Consider the following 18,425-nt stretch of genomic DNA (forward strand, 5'->3'; position numbering starts at 1 on the left):
CCACCCAACCACCCATGCAGCCATCCACCCAGTCAGCCAGCCTGTCAGCCAGCCACCAAGCCACCCAGCCACGCAGCCATTCACCCAGCCAGCCACCCAGCCATCCACCCACCCAGCCATCCACATAGCCAGCCACCTAGCCAGCCAGCCACATTGCTAGCCAACCAGGTGTCTATTTAGCCAGCCACCCGCCCAACCAGCCGTCCATCTAGCCACCCACCCAGCCAGCCACTAACCCACCTTGCAGTCTTTCTGGTACTTTTTCCACACGTCACTGCTCAGTCCCCCCGATGCCTCGCAAGGTTTGTCAGGAAGGACAATGTTGTGGCTGACCAGTGCTGACAGGTGGGTACGAACCGTGGACAGATGTCGACAGTAGGACAGCCCTGGGGGAGGGAGGGAAGGGGGAGGAAGGGGGAGGGAGAGAGGACGGGAGGGAGCGGGGTAGGGAGGGAGGGAGGGAGGGGGAGGGAGGGAGCGGAGGAAGGAAGGGGGAGGGAGAGAGGGGGGAGGGAGGGAGCGGGGGAGGGGGAGGGAGGGGGAGGGAGAGAGGGGGAGGGAGGGAGCGGGGGAGGGGGAGGAAGGGGGAGGGAGAGGGGAGGGAGGGAGTGGGGGTAGGGAGGGAGGGAGGGAGCGGGGTAGGGAGGGAGCAGGGGAGGGAGGGAGAGAGTGGGGTAGGGAAGGAGAGAGCGGGGTAGGGAGGGAGCAGGGGAGGGAGGGAGAGAGTGGGGTAGGGAAGGAGAGAGCGGGGTAGGGAGGGAGGGAGGGAGCGGGGTAGGGAGGGAGGGAGAGAGCGGGGTAGGGAGGGAGGGAGAGAGAGCGGGGTAGGGAGGGAGGGAGAGAGAGCGGGGTAGGGAAGGAGGGAGGGAGGGAAGCGGGGTAGGGAAGGAGGGAGCGGGGTAGGGAGGGAGGGAGACAAAGAGATAGGACAGAGGGCGTGAGACAGGAAGGAAGGAGTGGAGAGAAAGACAGACAAAAGAAGACAGGAGATCTCTCCCTTTATGACTGAACAGGGAGCTGAGAAACAAACAGCTCTGAGAGAGAGAACACAGAAAGACTTACATCCGTAGAAGGCCCTGGACACAATCTGCCTTTTCATATTCTGGCACAGCATCTTCAGAGGGATACTGGAGACAGGAAACACACGCACAGCGGTGAGATGATGATAGCATCGTTTCAGGTTATCAAATAATGATGTGATGAATCAGGACTCTGTGTGAGTAACGGACTCTGTGTGAGTAACGGACTCTGTGTGAGTAACGGACTCTGTGTGAGTAACGGACTCTGTGTGTGTGCATGCATGTATGTGTGAGTTCATTAGTTGTGTGAGTCCATGTTCTCGTGTGTGTGTGTGTGTGTCCATGTGTGTGTGAGTGTGTGTGAGAGTGTGTCCGTGTGTGTGTGTGTCCGTGTCCGTGTGTGTGTGAGTGAGTGTGTGTGTGTGTGAGTGTCCGTGTGTGTGTCCGTGTGTGTGTGTGTGTGTGTGTGTCCGTGTGTGTGTGTCCATGTGAGTGTGTGTGTGTGTGTGTGTGTCCGTGTGTGTCCGTGTGAGTGTGTGTGTGTGAGTGTGTATTCTCACCGGTCATGGATGCAGGTGCAGCCTGCTGGGTATTCCAAGGAGACATTACTGCCCCTTGTGGAGCAACACAGACATGACGACATGTGACTGGTGCACTCTGCTGCCTGCTGCCATGACGATGGGCTACCTCCCGTATAGGCTCCCTGGATGTCCATCATCTCCCCATGGTCTGGAGGAGGAGGGGGAGAGAGAATAGGGAGAGGGGAGATGGGAGAGTGTTAGAGCCGATTTGGACATATTTGCGTAAAAGACTGAACATATGGAGCTCCATGTATATTTGTGTAAATATATTAAATATTAATGTAAATGATGAAATATTAGGTACGTACCATTATGATTTATATTTACCTGATTTGAGATATATTCATTTGTTGTTTGTGTAACTCAGCTTTTGTCCCCCCCTCTTGCCTATTCATTGTATTGTGGTAAGTGTGTTAGGATAAAGGCAGGAAGTTGGGCCTTCGGGAGGGGGAGTCCTTGCTAGATGCGGGAGCGGTATAGTTTTTTGACCATACATCCATACATCCATACATACATACATACAGACAGGTCATAATATGTATTTTCCATATCAAGTATTCTCTGCTTTAAGTTGATTGGAGAATAATTTATTTGTTAGATATAAGAAGAATAAACATTTTTGTTGCACCATATCCCTGGATGTCATCGAATGTTTGGCCGTTTGGGAAACCTTGAGTGTGGACTGTATGCGTACCAAACAACCCCGCTTCAGGCTTGGGCAGTGGCTATGGTAAAGGCGAAAGGAAGCCACTACAATCAAGTCAAAAACTCCGTGAAGGATTACTATCGGAAGGAAATCTCCGGTTCCGACACACGCTGGATATTGTTGTATTTGTAATTGCATTCGGATCGCAAGGACAGCTCGCTTGGAAGGATTTGAACTCCTAGAATTCGCCAGCCGTGAGTAACCACTGCGAATGAATGAGCTGCCCTGTTCAATGCGATCGTTTGATCATGCATATTATGGAAGCGCAAACGTGCTTTTAATTGGAATGTTTGATCAACTTGGGAATGGAATTCAAAACACAGCGTTGTGAAAACAATTAAGAAGTTTAAGTTTGGGTAACACTGAGATCCTACGCACAATGTAGGTTAATCTTATGTCTAATATTTGGCCTCACGTGTAAATGCAATGCAACAAATGCAATCTAAGGATCTAAAGCCAACTGTGTGTTTAAACTTCATTAAAGGGGACAACTGATAATGGGATGAAATGTTTAAAACGCATATAAAATGCCGAACTTGCACATGTGCAATTCAAAATGGGTCAATATGCTGAAATGGAGGACTGTTTTAAAGCATTAAAGGAGGTCTAAAGGGGCATTACGTTTAACAATCAAAAACCAACAACTATGTCATTGTAAATTGAGTGAACTAAAAGTGAATGATGGAGGATGAAATCCCAAATAAGACTCCACTGGAGAGGGCAGAGGAGCATCTAAATTCACTCTATGCAGCCCGGAGAGGCAAACTTGGAGTGTGTACACGTAAAATGAATGAAATAAAAGCCCTTCTTGTTGATGGAGGAAACATTGAAACTGTGGATGAGAGTCTTGAAGCATTTCATGCTGTTCTCAATGACTTTAAGAATGCTCATGATTCTGTGCTAGAGCTGGTCACAGAGGAGGAACACGAACAGGAGAGCATTAACTATTATCAACCAAGAATGAGAACTTATGAACATTTCCTGAAAGAGGTGGAAATATGGAAAAAAGCTGAAATTGAGCCACAAACGCTCATTGAACCACATGACAGCATTTCCAATGTGTCAAAAACATCAAGTAAAACAAAGTATTCTAAGACTGCTTCCTCAGTGTCCTCTGCACGCCTAAAAGCTGAAGCAGAACGAGCAGCTCTACTAGCTCGCCAAGCATCATTACAGGACAAGCATGCATTGGAACTGGAGAAAGCTCAACTGGAACAACAGAAAGCTCAACTGAATGTTAGGATGGAAAAAATGGCACTGGAAACGGACATAGCAGCATATAATGCCAAACTGAAGGTCCTGGAGAGTGACTCAACTTCTCAATCCCATGTTGTGGCAGCCCATTTTCTAAGCCAAGAAGATGGAATGAACTCTTATTTTGAGAACCAGGAACCCGAGGTCTATAAGGAACCTGAACCATCACCTGTTGAGTTTGCTGCATTAGGTGCAGTTCCAAAGACCCCGCTACAAAGAGTTTTACAACCGACCACAAAGCCATCAAAACCTATTCAGAAAACAGCCATAAACCACACCCTTCAGCAGCCAACATCAAGGTCTAGCAATCAACACGGAATCAACACTGCGGGTATCAGCCATGATAACCTCTCTACTGTCATGCAAAGGCAGAATGAAATTGCTGACCTCCTTGTACTACAGCACAAACAGGCCACACTCCCTGTTAGGGAGATACCTATGTTTGACGGTGATCCTCTAAACTTTAGGCCATTTATGCGTGCATTTGAGCATGGTATAGAAGATAAGACAAGCAGTCACCAGGATAGGCTCTATTACCTGGAACAGTACACCTCTGGTCAGCCCAAGGATCTGGTCCGTAGTTGTCTGCATATGGAAGCCAGAAGAGGCTATGCAGAGGCTAAGAGGTTGTTAAAGGAACACTTTGGCAATGAAATCAAAGTCACCACTGCTTACATGGAAAAAGCTTGGAACTGGATAAACATCAAACCGGATGATGGAAAGGGACTGGGTCGCTATGCACTCTATCTTAGAGGATGCTGTAACGCTATGCAAGACCTACAGAACATGGAAGAGCTTAATCTTCCCTCCAACATAAAGTTGATCATGTCAAAACTTCCCTACAAACTAAGGGAAAAATGGAGGTCTACGGCATGTGATATTTTAGAGAGAAGCCACCTGAGGGCCCAGTTCAGTGACCTTGTGACGTTCATGGAAAAACAGGCCAAAATACTGCAGGATCCTTTGTACGGAGATATCCAAGATCCCCTGATCAACAAAATGTTTTTTAAAACCAAAACAGAAGCTGACTTTAAGCAGCAGTTCAAGTCCAAGAGTAGGGGAAGCAGCTTTGCCACTGCAGTAGCTGTAGTGGCAGATTGTGACCCTGAAAAACCTCTAAAAGAACAAACATTCAAAGTCAAGAAACCAGGCACCTACCCTTCTTATTCTCCCAGTATCTCATGTGTATTTTGCGCTGGTGAGCATTTCCTGGTCGACTGCCAAAGGTGAAGGCACAGCCACACGAAGCCAAGGTTGAGTTTCTGAGATCAAAAGGCCTTTGTTTTGGCTGTTTGATGAGAGGACACTTAAGCAAAGAATGTAAAAGAAGGATGACCTGTCAGAAATGTCAAAGAAAGCACCCCACGATCCTGCACATTGAAGGAAGAGAGAGATTTAGATCTCTGAAGGCCGATACGAGGGGTGTAGCAGTAAGGCGGGAGGAGACTGTCAGCAGTGCTCTTGTTTCACTGGAAGCTGGTGAAGATACCGGGGCCGGTACAGATTGTGCACTTGCGATTGTGCCAGTTCAAGTAAAGATGGCAAATGGAAGCAGGTCTACGTTAACCTATGCATTTCTCGATTCTGGTAGCTCAGCAACATTTTGTACAGAGAGACTCATGAGGCAGTTGCAAGCTAAAGGCAGTGAGACTGAAATTCTGCTACGCACAATGGGGCAGGAGAGTCCTACCAAGAGCTTTGAGATATCTGGATTAGAGATTGGCAATGTGGAAGGTGACACATTTCTTGCATTACCAAAGGTCTACACCCAAAATAAGATCCCAGTGACAAGAGAAAATATTCCCACTCAGAAAGATCTCAAAAGGTGGCCATACCTGAAAGAGGTTCAGTTGAAGGAAATTGACGCCGACGTCGAACTCCTGATTGGCGTAAATGCTCCAAAGGCAATGGAACCCTGGAAAATCATAAATAGTCAAGGCAACAGACCGTATGCAGTGAAAACCCTCTTTGGATGGGTGATGAACGGTCCTCTTAACAATTGTACCATGGCAGAAGAATCTGGGCATCCTACGGTGACGGCCAATCGTATCTCAATGGCCGACCTGGGGTTCTTCTTGTAAATCAGTACAACCATGACTTCCCTGAGAGAGGGTATGAAGAGAAAAGTGAGATGTCAGCTGAGGATCGTAGATTTATGGAGATCGTATCAAGCTCCATAACCCTCAAAGACCATCACTACTACTTACCGTTGCCCTTTCGCAAAAAAGATGTAGTCCTGCCAAACAATCGTGACATGGCAAAGCAGCGAGCTCTAAATATTATCAGGAAGTTCAAGAAGGACAAAGGTTACGCTGCAGAGTACAAAGGCTTCATGGAAGAGATGATAACAAAAGGTTACGCCGAGAAGGTACCACAAGAACAGCTCCTCAGAGAGAAAGGCAAGGTATGGTACATACCACACCACGGCGTTCACCATAAGCGCAAAGGAACGATACGAGTAGTGTTTGACTGTTCATCATCCTATAAAGGTACATCTCTTAACAGTGAACTCCTTCAAGGCCCTGACCTGGCAAACACGCTTATAGGAGTCTTGCTAAGATTTCGGCAAGAGCACATTGCCATGATGGCAGACATCGAAGGAATGTTCCATCAAGTACGTGTTCATGAAGATTACTTAGACTTCCTGCGATTCCTATGGTGGCCGGACGGTGATACTAACAAAAGATTGGAGGAGTACAGAATGAAGGTTCATCTTTTCGGTGCTATATCCTCTCCAAGTTGTGCAAACTTTGCACTGCGAAAGACTGCAGAAGACAACTGTGAGAGGTACAATGAAGAGGTGATTCAAACAGTCAAGTCCAACTTCTATGTTGATGACTGCCTCAAGTCAGTGGCCACAGAAGAACAAGCCATAGCCCTCACAAAAAACCTCAGGGTTGTGTGCTCTCAAGGTGGGTTCAAATTGACCAAGTGGGTCAGCAACAGCCGCACTGTGCTGGCTTCTATCCCTGATGAACACAAAGCCAAGCAGATAAAGGAATTGGACCTGGACAGAGAAAAGCTGCCTGTTGAAAGAGCACTTGGAATCCGATGGAACATTGAAAGAGATGCATTTACCTTCCGGGTCACTGTCAAGAACAGACCCCTTACAAGAAGAGGTATTCTCTCAACTGTCAGCTCTATTTATGATCCATTAGGTTTCCTCGCCCCATTTGTATTAAAGGCAAAGCAAATTCTTCAAGTGCTCTGCAAGCTAAAGTGTGGATGGGACGAAGTCATCCCTGAAGAACACTCTATTTCATGGCAGAGATGGCTCTCAGAGCTGGACCAGCTCTCCAGATTCCAGATAGACAGGTGTATGAAGCCTGAGAACTTTGGTCAAGTCATGACGGCACAGCTGCATCACTTCGGTGATGCAAGTGAACAAGGTTATGGCACGGCAAGCTACCTCAGGTTCACAAACGGTACGGAAAAGGTTCACATTGCATTCATACTGGGGAAATCAAGGGTGACTCCACTCAAGCAGATGACAATCCCCAGACTGGAACTTGCTGCAGCAACATTGGCAGTGCGAGTGGACAGGATGTTAAGGTTGGAGCTCCAGATTGAACTTGAGGAGTCAACTTTTTGGACTGACAGCCAGTCTGTGCTAAAATACATCCGCAATGATACCAAGAGATTCCATACCTTTGTGGCTAATAGGGTTGCTATGATCCGTGACCTATCGAAAGCAAAACAGTGGAGGTATTTGAACTCCAAACACAACCCAGCCGATGATGCCTCAAGAGGATTACATGTTGAAATGTTCCTGAACTCAAAGAGATGGCGCAATGGACCAGAATTCCTGGAGAAACCAGAAACTCAATGGCCGAAAGTCCCAGAGGAGCTTAACTCCATCCCTCCGGATGATCCAGAGGTGAGGGAAGACGTAATCGTAAACAGTACAAGTGTGGAAGAAAAGAGTCCAACCAGCAAACTGATTGAGTACTATTCAACATGGAACAGCTTGAAGAAAGCAGTTGCCTGGATGCTGAAACTGAAGAAACGTCTTCTACAGTTAAGCCAGAAAAGGAAAATTCTCTCTCAAACTGATCCAGATCAGAGTCTGACAAACTCACTGAAGGAACAAATTGACAAGTTCAAACTGACGTTTGGAAAAGAAAGTCTGTCTGTGGATGACCTAGATGAAGCAGAAAAGGTCAGCATCCGATTTGAACAACGACAGCACTTTAAACAAGAAATTGCACTAGTTGTGAAAGGAAAACAATGTGCCAAGAGAAGTGGCTCAATCTGTAAGCTTGATCCAATTGTTGACAATGGCATTCTGAGAGTAGGAGGAAGGTTAAGCAAAGCTGCTATGCCTACGGAACTAAAGAATCCTATGATCCTTCCAAAAGACTCCTACATCTCTAGACTGATCTTACTCCATATCCATGAGCAGGTTGGCCACTCTGGGAGAGGTCACATGCTTTCTAGACTTCGCCAGCGATATTGGATACCCTGTGCCAACTCTTTAGCAAGGAAGATCCTTAAGAGCTGTGTCTTTTGCAGGCGGATGCAAGCTAGAGCTGGAGAACAGAAGATGGCCGACCTTCCACAAGATCGGGTGTCACCTGATTTGCCGCCTTTCACCCATGTGGGCATAGATTACTTCGGCCCCATAGAGGTGAAGCGAGGCCGCGTTCATGTGAAGCGGTATGGTGTGATCTTTACTTGCCTTGTGAGTCGAGCTGTCCATCTAGAAGTTGCTAGTTATCTGGATACTGATTCCTGCATCAATGCCCTGCGCAGGTTTATCTGTCGAAGGGGCCCAGTAACAAGTATCAGAACAGACAATGGCACCAACTTTGTTGGAACACACAGAGAGCTAGAAGAAGCTATGAAAGAGCTGGATCACAGCAAGATTCAAAATGAATTACTGAAGGAAGGAGTGACATGGTCATTCAACCCTCCCTCTGGAGCCCACCATGGGGGGTATGGGAGAGGTTGATCCGACTGGTGAAAAAGATCCTCTATTCAGTCCTTAAAGAGCAAGTACTGGATGATGAGGCTTTGCAGACCGCCTTGTGTGAAGTTGAGGCGATTATGAACGACAGACCAATCACTACTGTAACAAATGACCCTAATGATTTAGAACCCCTGACTCTGAACCATCTGCTTCATCTGAAAGCTAAGCCAGTCCTGCCACCAGGACTATTCCAGAGAAGCGACCTATACACACGAAGGAGATGGAAGCAAGTACAATATATCACTGACCTCTTCTGGAAGAGATGGATCAGGGAGTATCTTCCACTTATGCAGGAGCGGAACAAGTGGAACAAAACTAAGAGAAACTTCAGTCCTGGTGACCTCGTGGTCATCGTCGATGACACCGCCCCAAGGAACTCCTGGCTAATGGGGCGTGTGGTGGAGGCCTTGCCAGGGGCCAAAGGTCTTGTCCGGAGCGTCATGGTTAAGACTAAGACCAATATCTTACAGAGACCTATCAATAAACTCTGTCTGCTCCTTGAGGCGACTGAGTGAAACACACACACACACACAGTGCTCCATCTTAGAATCACGTGCACCTCTGATTCTTGATGTCGTACTCTTACATTCTTTGATGTCATACATTTTTGGACGTCAAACTCTTGACATTTTTGGAAGTTGAACACCTTTACACTTCAACTCAGACTGAGATCTATGGACTTTTTCTATATGGCACCTTGTATACTTGTATATAGCTATCAACTGTAATAGTGCTCTGGTATAGAATGTTTTGTGTATTGGCTCTATGTCTGAATATTAAGTAATTGTTGTGCATTCAGGCAGTCAACAATTAGGGGCCGGTATGTTAGAGCCGATTTGGACATATTTGCGTAAAAGACTGAACATATGGAGCTCCATGTATATTTGTGTAAATATATTAAATATTAATGTAAATGATGAAATATTAGGTACGTACCATTATGATTTATATTTACCTGATTTGAGATATATTCATTTGTTGTTTGTGTAACTCAGCTTTTGTCCCCCCCTCTTGCCTATTCATTGTATTGTGGTAAGTGTGTTAGGATAAAGGCAGGAAGTTGGGCCTTCGGGAGGGGGAGTCCTTGCTAGATGCGGGAGCGGTATAGTTTTTTGACCATACATCCATACATCCATACATACATACAGACAGGTCATAATATGTATTTTCCATATCAAGTATTCTCTGCTTTAAGTTGATTGGAGAATAATTTATTTGTTAGATATAAGAAGAATAAACATTTTTGTTGCACCATATCCCTGGATGTCATCGAATGTTTGGCCGTTTGGGAAACCTTGAGTGTGGACTGTATGCGTACCAAACAACCCCGCTTCAGGCTTGGGCAGTGGCTATGGTAAAGGCGAAAGGAAGCCACTACAGAGAGAGAAGGAGAATAGAGAGAGGGAGAGGGATGGATGGATGGACAGAGAAGGGAGAGAGTAACGATGGAGAGAGAGGGAGAATGGAGAATGGAGAGAGAAGGAGAATAGAGAGAAAGAGAGGGAGAGAGATGGATGGACAGAGAGAGAAACGATGGAGAGAGAGGGAGAATGGAGAGAGAAGGAGAATAGAGAGGGAGAGAGATGGATGGACAGAGAAGGGAGAGAGTAACGATGGACAGAGAGGGAGAATGGAGAGAGAAGGAGAATAGAGAGGGAGAGAGTAACGATGGACAGAGAGGGAGAATGGAGAGAGAAGGAGAATAGAGAGGGAGAGAGATGGATGGACAGAGAGGGAGAATGGAGAGAGAAGGAGAATAGAGAGGGAGAGAGATGGATGGACAGAGAAGGGAGAGAGTAACGATGGACAGAGAGGGAGAATGGAGAGAGAAGGAGAATAGAGAGGGAGAGAGAGAGTAACGATGGACAGAGAAGGGAGAGAGTAACGATGGACAGAGAGGGAGAATGGAGAGAGAAGGAGAATAGAGAGGGAGAGAGATGGATGGACAGAGAAGGGAGAGAGTAACGATGGACAGAGAGGGAGAATGGAGAGAGAAGGAGAATAGAGAGGGAGAGAGATGGATGGACAGAGAAGGGAGAGAGTAACGATGGACAGAGAGGGAGAATGGAGAGAGAAGGAGAATAGAGAGGGAGAGAGATGGATGGACAGAGAGGGAGAATGGAGAGAGAAGGAGAATAGAGAGGGAGAGAGATGGATGGACAGAGAAGGGAGAGAGTAACGATGGACAGAGAGAGAAAGTGATGGAGCAAGAGGAAGTACAACAGCGAGAAAAGAGATCAAACAATAAGTAGGGACAGAAAAGATTAAAGGTGAGACACTAAACTAATCTAGCTAACATCCCTTGTCTGGCTACAATGACATCATCTGTTACTGTACATGACATCAGTTTATTAAGGTAGAAAGAGATTTCTGTCTTTATAGATTTCAGATTCATGTGTTTTAAAAAAAATGTTTTGCTCTTTCAAATATTGTATTTTTTATTTTGCGTACATTGCTCACATACAGTTGAAGATGGAAGTTTACAGTTTTCACTTAGGTTGGAGTCATTAAAATTTTCAACCACTCCACAAATTTGTTGTTAACAAACTACAGTTTTGGCAAGTCGGTTAGGACATCTACTTTGTGCACGACACAAGCAATTCTTCTAACAATTGTTTACAGACAGATTATTTCACTTATAATTCAATGTATCACAATTCCAGTGGGTGAGAAGTTTACATATACTAAGTTGACTATACCTTTAAACATCTTGGAAAGTTCCAGAAAATGATGTCATGGCTTTAGAAGCTTCTGATCCTTTGAGTCAATTGCAGGTGTACCTGTGGATGTATTTCAAGGCCTACCTTCAAACTCAGTGCCTCTTTGCTTGACATCATGGGAAAATCAAAGAAATCAGCCAAGACCTCATAAAAAAAATTGTAGACCTCCACAAGTTCATCCTTGGGAGCAATTTCCAAACGCCTGAAGGTACCAAGTTCATCTGTACAAACAATAGTACGCAAGTATAAACACCATGGGACCACGCAGCCGTCATACCGCTCAGGAAGGAGACACGTTCTGTCTCCTAGAGATGAACGTACTTTGGTGCGAAAAGTGCAGTTCAATCCCAGAACAACAGCAAAGGACCTTGTGAAGATGCTGGAGGAAACAGGTACAAAAGTATCTATATCCACAGTAAAACGAGTCCAATATCGACATAACCTGAAAGGCCGCTCAGCAAGGAAGAAGCCACTGCTCCAAAACCTCCATAAAAAAGCCAGACTACGGTTTGCAACTGCATATGGTGATAAAGATTGTACTTTTTGGAGAAATGTCCTCTGGTTTGATGAAACAAAAATAGATGGCTGGCCATAATGACCATCGTTATTTTTGGACAAAAAAAGGTGGTGGCTGCAAGCTGAAGAACACCATCCCAACCATGAAACATGGGGGTGGCAGCATCATGTTGTGGGGGTGCTTTGCTGCTGGAGGGACTGGTGCACTTCACAAAGTAGATGGCATCATGAGGCTGGAAAATTATGTGGACATATTGAAGCAACATCTCAAGACATCAGTCAGGAAGTTAAAGCTTGGTCGCAAATGGGTCTTCCAAATTGACAATGACCCCAAGCATACTTCCAAAGTTGTGACAAAATGGCTTAAGGACAACAAAGTGAAGGTATTGGAGTAGCCATCACAAAGCCCTGACCTCAATCCTATAGAAAATGTGTGGGCAGAACTGAAAACGAGTGTGTGAGCAAGGAGGTGACTCAGTTACACCAGCTCTGTCAGGAGGAATGGGCCAAAATTCACCCAACTTATTGTGGGAAGCTTGTGGAAGGCTACCCAAAACGTTTGACCCAAGTTAAACAATTTTAAAGGCAATGCTACCAAATACTAATTGAGTGTATGTAAACTTCTGAACCACTGGGAAATAAAAGCTGAAATAAATCACACTACTATTATTCTGACATTTCACATTCTTAAAATACTGGTGACTCTAACTGACCTAAAACAGGGAATTTTTACTCGGATTAAATGTCAGGAATTGTGAAAAACGGAGTTTAAATGCAGTTGGCTAAGGTGTATGTAAACTTCCGAATTCAACTGTAGATGAGGTATACATTTATGTATGTGATTGTCCGTAAGTGAGTCAGACAGGCATCATAAAACACATGTTATACTGAGAATAAACAACAACATGGAAATGAATAGGAAGCGAGAATTTTGGAAACCAACAGAAGGAAGCGAGCAGACAGAGCAGAGCATGCTGGGGCAGAGAGAAGCAACATGGAGAACAGACCAGCTCCACAAGAGCCAAAAAGAGAGGAGAGGAGAAGACCAGGAGGAGAGGAGAGCGGGAGGGGAAGAAGGCCAGGAGGAGAGGAGAGCAGGAGAGGAGAAGACCAGGAGGAGAGGAGAGCAGGAGAGGAGAAGACCAGGAGGAGAGGAGAGCAGGAGAGGAGTAGGCCAAGAGGAGAGGAGAGCAGGAGAGGAGTAGACCAAGAGGAGAGGAGAGCGGGAGGGGAAGAAGGCAAGGAGGAGAGGAGAGCAGGGGAGGAGAAGACCAGGAGGAGAGGAGAGCAGGAGAGGAGAAGACCAGGAGGAGAGGAGAGCAGGAGAGGAGTAGACCAAGAGGAGAGGAGAGCAGGAGAGGAGTAGACCAAGAGGAGAGGAGAGCGGGAGGGGAAGAAGGCCAGGAGGAGAGGAGAGCGGGAGGGGAAGAAGGCCAGGAGGAGAGGAGAGCAGGGGAGGAGAAGACCAGGAGGAGAGGAGAGCAGGAGAGGAGAAGACCAGGAGGAGAGGAGAGCAGGAGAGGAGTAGGCCAAGAGGAGAGGAGAGCAGGAGAGGAGTAGACCAAGAGGAGAGGAGAGCGGGAGGGGAAGAAGGCAAGGAGGAGAGGAGAGCGGGAGGGGAAGAAGGCCAGGAGGAGAGGAGAGCAGGGGAGGAGAAGACCAGGAGGAGAGGAGAGCAGGAGAGGAGAAGACCAGGAGGAGAGGAGAGCAGGAGAGGAGTAGACCAAGAGGAGAGGAGAGCAGGAGAGGAGTAGACCAAGAGGAGAGGAGAGCGGGAGAGGAGTAGACCAAGAGGAGAGGAGAGCGGGAGGGGAAGAAGGCCAGGAGGAGAGGAGATCGGGAGAGGAGAAGACCAGGAGGAGAGGAGAGCAGGAGAGGAGAAGACCAGGAGGAGAGGAGAGCAGGAGAGGAGTAGACCAAGAGGAGAGGAGAGCAGGAGAGGAGTAGACCAAGAGGAGAGGAGAGCGGGAGAGGAGTAGACCAAGAGGAGAGGAGAGCGGGAGGGGAAGAAGGCCAGGAGGAGAGGAGAGCAGGAGAGGAAGAAGGCCAGGAGGAGAGGAGAGCAGGAGAGGAGACCAAGAGGAAAGGAGAGCGAGAGAGGAAGAAGGCCAGGAGGAGAGGAGAGCAGGAGAGGAGAAGACCAGGAGGAGAGGAGAGCGGGAGGGGAAGAAGACCAGGAGGAGAGGAGAGCGGGAGGGGAAGAAGACCAGGAGGAGAGGAGAGCGGGAGGGGAAGAAGACCAGGAGGAGAGGAGAGCGGGAGAGGAGTAGACCAAGAGGAGAGGAGAGCAGGAGGGGAAGAAGACCAGGAGGAGAGGAGAGCAGGAGAGGAAGAAGACCAGGAGGAGAGGAGAGCAGGAGAGGAGACCAAGAGGAGAGGAGAGCGAGAGAGGAAGAAGACCAGGAGGAGAGGAGAAAACCAGGAGGAGAGGAGAAAGACCAGGAGGAGAGGAGAGCGGAGGATGAGGAGAAAGACCAGGAGGAGAGGAGAGCGGGAGAGGAGAAGGACCAGGAGGAGAGGAGAGCGGGAGGGGAAGAAGGCCAGAAGGAGAGGAGAGGGGAAGGCCAGGAGGAAAGGAGAGAAGAAGGCCAGGAGGAGAGGAGAGCGGGAGGGGAAGAAGGCCAGGAGGAGAGGAGAGCAGGAGAAGAGAAGACCAGGAGGAGAGGAGAGGAGAAGGCCAGGAGGAGAGGAGAGGAGAAGGCCAGGAGGAGAGGAGAGGAGAAGGCCAGGAGGAGAGGAGATGGGAAGGCCAGGAGGAGAGGAGAGGAGAAGGCCAGGAGGAGAGGAGAGGAGAAGGCCAGGAGGAGAGGAGAGGAGAGGAGAAGGCCAGGAGGAGAGCGTGAGAGTTGAAGGCCAGGAGGAGAGCGTGAGAGTTGAAGGCCAGGAGGAGAGCGTGAGAGTTGAAGGCCAGGAGGAGAGCGTGAGAGGAGAAGGCCAGGAGGAGAGGAGAGGGGAAGGCCAGGAGGAGAGGAGATGGGAAGGCCAGGAGGAGAGGAGAGGAGAAGGCCAGGAGGAGAGGAGAGGAGAGGAGAGGAGAAGGCCAAGAGGAGAGGAGAGGAGAAGGCCAGGAGGAGAGGAGAGGAGAGGAGAAGGCCAAGAGGAGAGGAGAGGAGAAGGCCAGGAGGAGAGGAGAGGAGAGGAGAAGGCCAGGAGGAGAGGAGAGGAGAAGGCCAGGAGGAGAGGAGAGGAGAGGAGAAGGCCAAGAGGAGAGGAGAGGAGAAGGCCAGGAGGAGAGCGTGAGAGTTGAAGGCCAGGAGGAGAGCGTGAGAGGAGAAGGCCAGGAGGAGAGGAGAGGAGAAGGCCAGGAGGAGAGGAGAGTGGGAGAGGAGAAGGACCAGGAGGAGAGGAGAGCGGGAGAGTAGAAGGACCAGGAGGAGAGGAGAGCGGGAGAGGAGAAGGACCAGGAGGAGAGGAGAGCGGGAGAGGAGAAGGACCAGGAGGAGAGGAGAAGGACCAGGAGGAGAGGAGAGCGGGAGAGGAGAAGGACCAGGAGGAGAGGAGAGCGGGAGAGAAGAAGGCCAGGAGGAGAGGAGAAGGACCAGGAGGAGAATGACAGGGCAGGAAGAGAGAAGGACCAGGAGGAGAGGAGAAGGCCAGGAGGAGAGGAGATGGACAGGAGGAGAGGAGAGGGACAGGAGGAGAGGAGAGGGACAGGAGGAGAGGAGATGGACAGGAGGAGAGATGGACAGGAGGAGAGGAGAGGGACAGGAGGAGAGGAGGCCAGGAGGAGAGGAGGCCAGGAGGAGAGGAGAGGAGAAGGATCAGGAGGAGAGAGACAGGGCAGCGGGGTTCTCAGGCCATGCAGGAAGCATAAAGCCAGAACATAACGACAGAAAAGCCCCACTAAAACTAAAAAACTAAAAGGATGACAATAAGGGTAAACCAAAAGTAGAAAGAATCAGAAAAATGTAAACATTAAAGAAATGCTCTTCACCTTAATTCTTCAGGATGGAGCTGATGATCTGTTATACATATGAGTAGCTGCTCTTTGACTGTTCAGCAGGAAAACCATGAAATTAAAATGATAAAACATAACATGCTGCCTGGACAGGAGACCCCGCATTCACACTCCCTAGAAAAGGTCTTTTTTTGGGGGCCAAATTGAATTCAAAGTTCAACAGGAAGTGACTTTAAGGTTTTTGGTAATGCAACCCCTTGACATAACGATACTGTGACAGGGTAGGAACCAAAGTGTAACGGGGTAGGAACCAACGTGTGACAGGGTAGGAACCAAAGTCTAACAGGGTAGAAACCAAAGTGTAACAGGGTAGGAACCAACGTGTGACAGGGTAGGAACCAAAGTCTAACAGGGTAGAAACCAAAGTCTAACAGGGTAGGAAACCAAAGTGTAACAGGGTAGGAACCAAAGTGTAACAGGGTAGGAACCAACGTGTGACAGGGTAGGAACCAAAGTCTAACAGGGTAGAAACCAAAGTGTAACAGGGTAGGAACCAACGTGTGACAGGGTAGGAACCAAAGTCTAACAGGGTAGAAACCAAAGTCTAACAGGGTAGGAAACCAAAGTGTAACAGGGTAGGAACCAAAGTGTAACAGGGTAGGAACCAATGTGTAACAGGGTAGGATCCAACATGTAACAGGGTAGAACGACAGTGTGACAGGGTAGTGTGACAGGGTAGGAACCAACATGTATCAGGGTAGAAACCAACATGTAACAGGGTAGAACGACAGTGTGACAGGGTAGTGTGACAGGGTAGGAACCAAAGTGTAACATGGTAGGAAACCAACGTGTAACAGGGTAGAAACCAACGTGTAACAGGGTAGAAACCAACATGTAACAGGGTAGGAACCAAAGTGTGACATGGTAGAAACCAACGTGTAACAGGGTAGAAACCAACGTGTAACAGGGTAGAAACCAAAGTATAACATGGTAGAAACCAACGTGTAACAGGGTAGGAAACCAACGTGTAACAGGGTAGAAACCAAAGTGTGACATGGTAGAAACCAATGTGTAACAGGGTAGAAACCAAAGTGTAACAGGGTAGAAACCAAAGTGTGACATGGTAGAAACCAACGTGAACAGGGTAGGAACCAACGTATAGCAGGGTAGAAACCAAAGTGTGACAGGGTTTTGTCGATGTCTCTACTACTGCGGAACCCCACAGGACCTAGCCGTCACAATGGAAGGGACGAGGGCACGACCTGGGTTAGTGAAGAATTACAGTGAACAGCATTGAAGAAAAAAAACAACTGCACTAACAGAGGAAGAGGACAAAACTAAATCAGAGCAAAGAAAGAAAGACATTTTTAACATATTCTATTAAAACAAAATGAAACTGGTTACTGCAGATCTCACATGCAAATTCGTCAGGCATGCTGCAGTGAACATAAATGAAGACAACGGAGCCAGAACAAAAACTAGACAGCAAAGAGAAGGGTATAGTGAACCAAACCAAAAGTGCAAAAAGGAAACACAGAGTCAATTATCAAAGCATTTATTTGTGTCCCAGAGAACCCAGACCCAACAGTGCTGAGAGGAGAGGACCATCATACTGGGACCAACATGGTACTGCCCCACTGAGAGGAGAGGACCATCAGAACCGGGACCGACATGGTGCTGCCCCACTGAGAGGACCATCAGAACTGGGACCAACATGGTACTGCCCCACTGAGAGGAGAGAAGAGGACCATCAGAACTGGGACCAACATGGTACTGCTACACTGAGTGGACCATCAGAACCGGGACCAACATGCTACTGCCCCACTGAGAGGAGAGGACCATCAGAACTGGGACCAACATGGTACTGCCCCACTGAGAGGAGAGGAGAGGACCATCATACTGGGACCAACATGGTACTGCCCCACTGAGAGGAGAGGACCATCAGAACTGGGACCAACATGGTACTGCCCCACTGAGAGGAGAGAAGAGGACCATCAGAACTGGGACCAACATGGTACTGCCCCACTGAGAGGAGAGGACCATCAGAACTGGGACCAACATGGTACTGCTACACTGAGAGGAGAGGACCATCAGAACTGGGACCAACATGGTACTGCTACACTGAGAGGAGAGGACCATCAGAACAGGGACCAACATGGTACTGCCCCACTGAGAGGAGAGGACCATCATACTGGGACCATCATGGTACTTCCCCACTGAGAGGAGAGGACCATCAGAACTGGGACCAACATGGTACTGCCCCACTGAGAGGAGAAGACCATCAGAACTGGGACCAACATGGTACTGCTACACTGAGAGGAGAGGACCATCAGAACTGGGACCAACATGGTACTGCCCCACTGAGAGGAGAGGACCATCAGAACTGGGACCAACATGGTACTGCCCCACTGAGAGGACCATCAGAACTGGGACCAACATGGTACTGCCCCACTGAGAGGAGAGGACCATCATACTGGGACCAACATGGTACTGCCCCACTGAGAGGAGAGGACCATCAGAACTGGGACCAACATGGTACTGCCCCACTGAGAGGAGAGGACCATCAGAACTGGGACCAACATGGTACTGCCCCACTGAGAGGAGAGAACCATCAGAACTGGGACCAACATGGTACTGCCCCACTGAGAGGAGAGGACCATCAGAACTGGGACCAACATGGTACTGCTACACTGAGAGGAGAGGACCATCAGAACTGGGACCAACATGGTACTGCCCCACTGAGAGGAGAGGACCATCAGAAC

General features: G+C 48.3%; 1 protein-coding gene across 1 annotated transcript in view; it reads right to left on the minus strand.

Annotated features, from left to right (window-relative positions):
- Positions 1-18,425, minus strand: part of LOC135546711 (small G protein signaling modulator 2-like) — a 137,654-nt gene that overhangs the window by 19,582 nt on the left and 99,647 nt on the right. The window contains 3 exon segments of the mRNA XM_064975345.1: positions 241-386; positions 1,063-1,127; positions 1,580-1,748. Of these exon segments, the coding sequence (XP_064831417.1) occupies positions 241-386; positions 1,063-1,127; positions 1,580-1,748 (380 nt within the window).

The sequence above is a fragment of the Oncorhynchus masou genome, chromosome 9, assembly GCF_036934945.1.
Source record: "Oncorhynchus masou masou isolate Uvic2021 chromosome 9, UVic_Omas_1.1, whole genome shotgun sequence".
Lineage (NCBI taxonomy): Eukaryota > Metazoa > Chordata > Actinopteri > Salmoniformes > Salmonidae > Oncorhynchus > Oncorhynchus masou.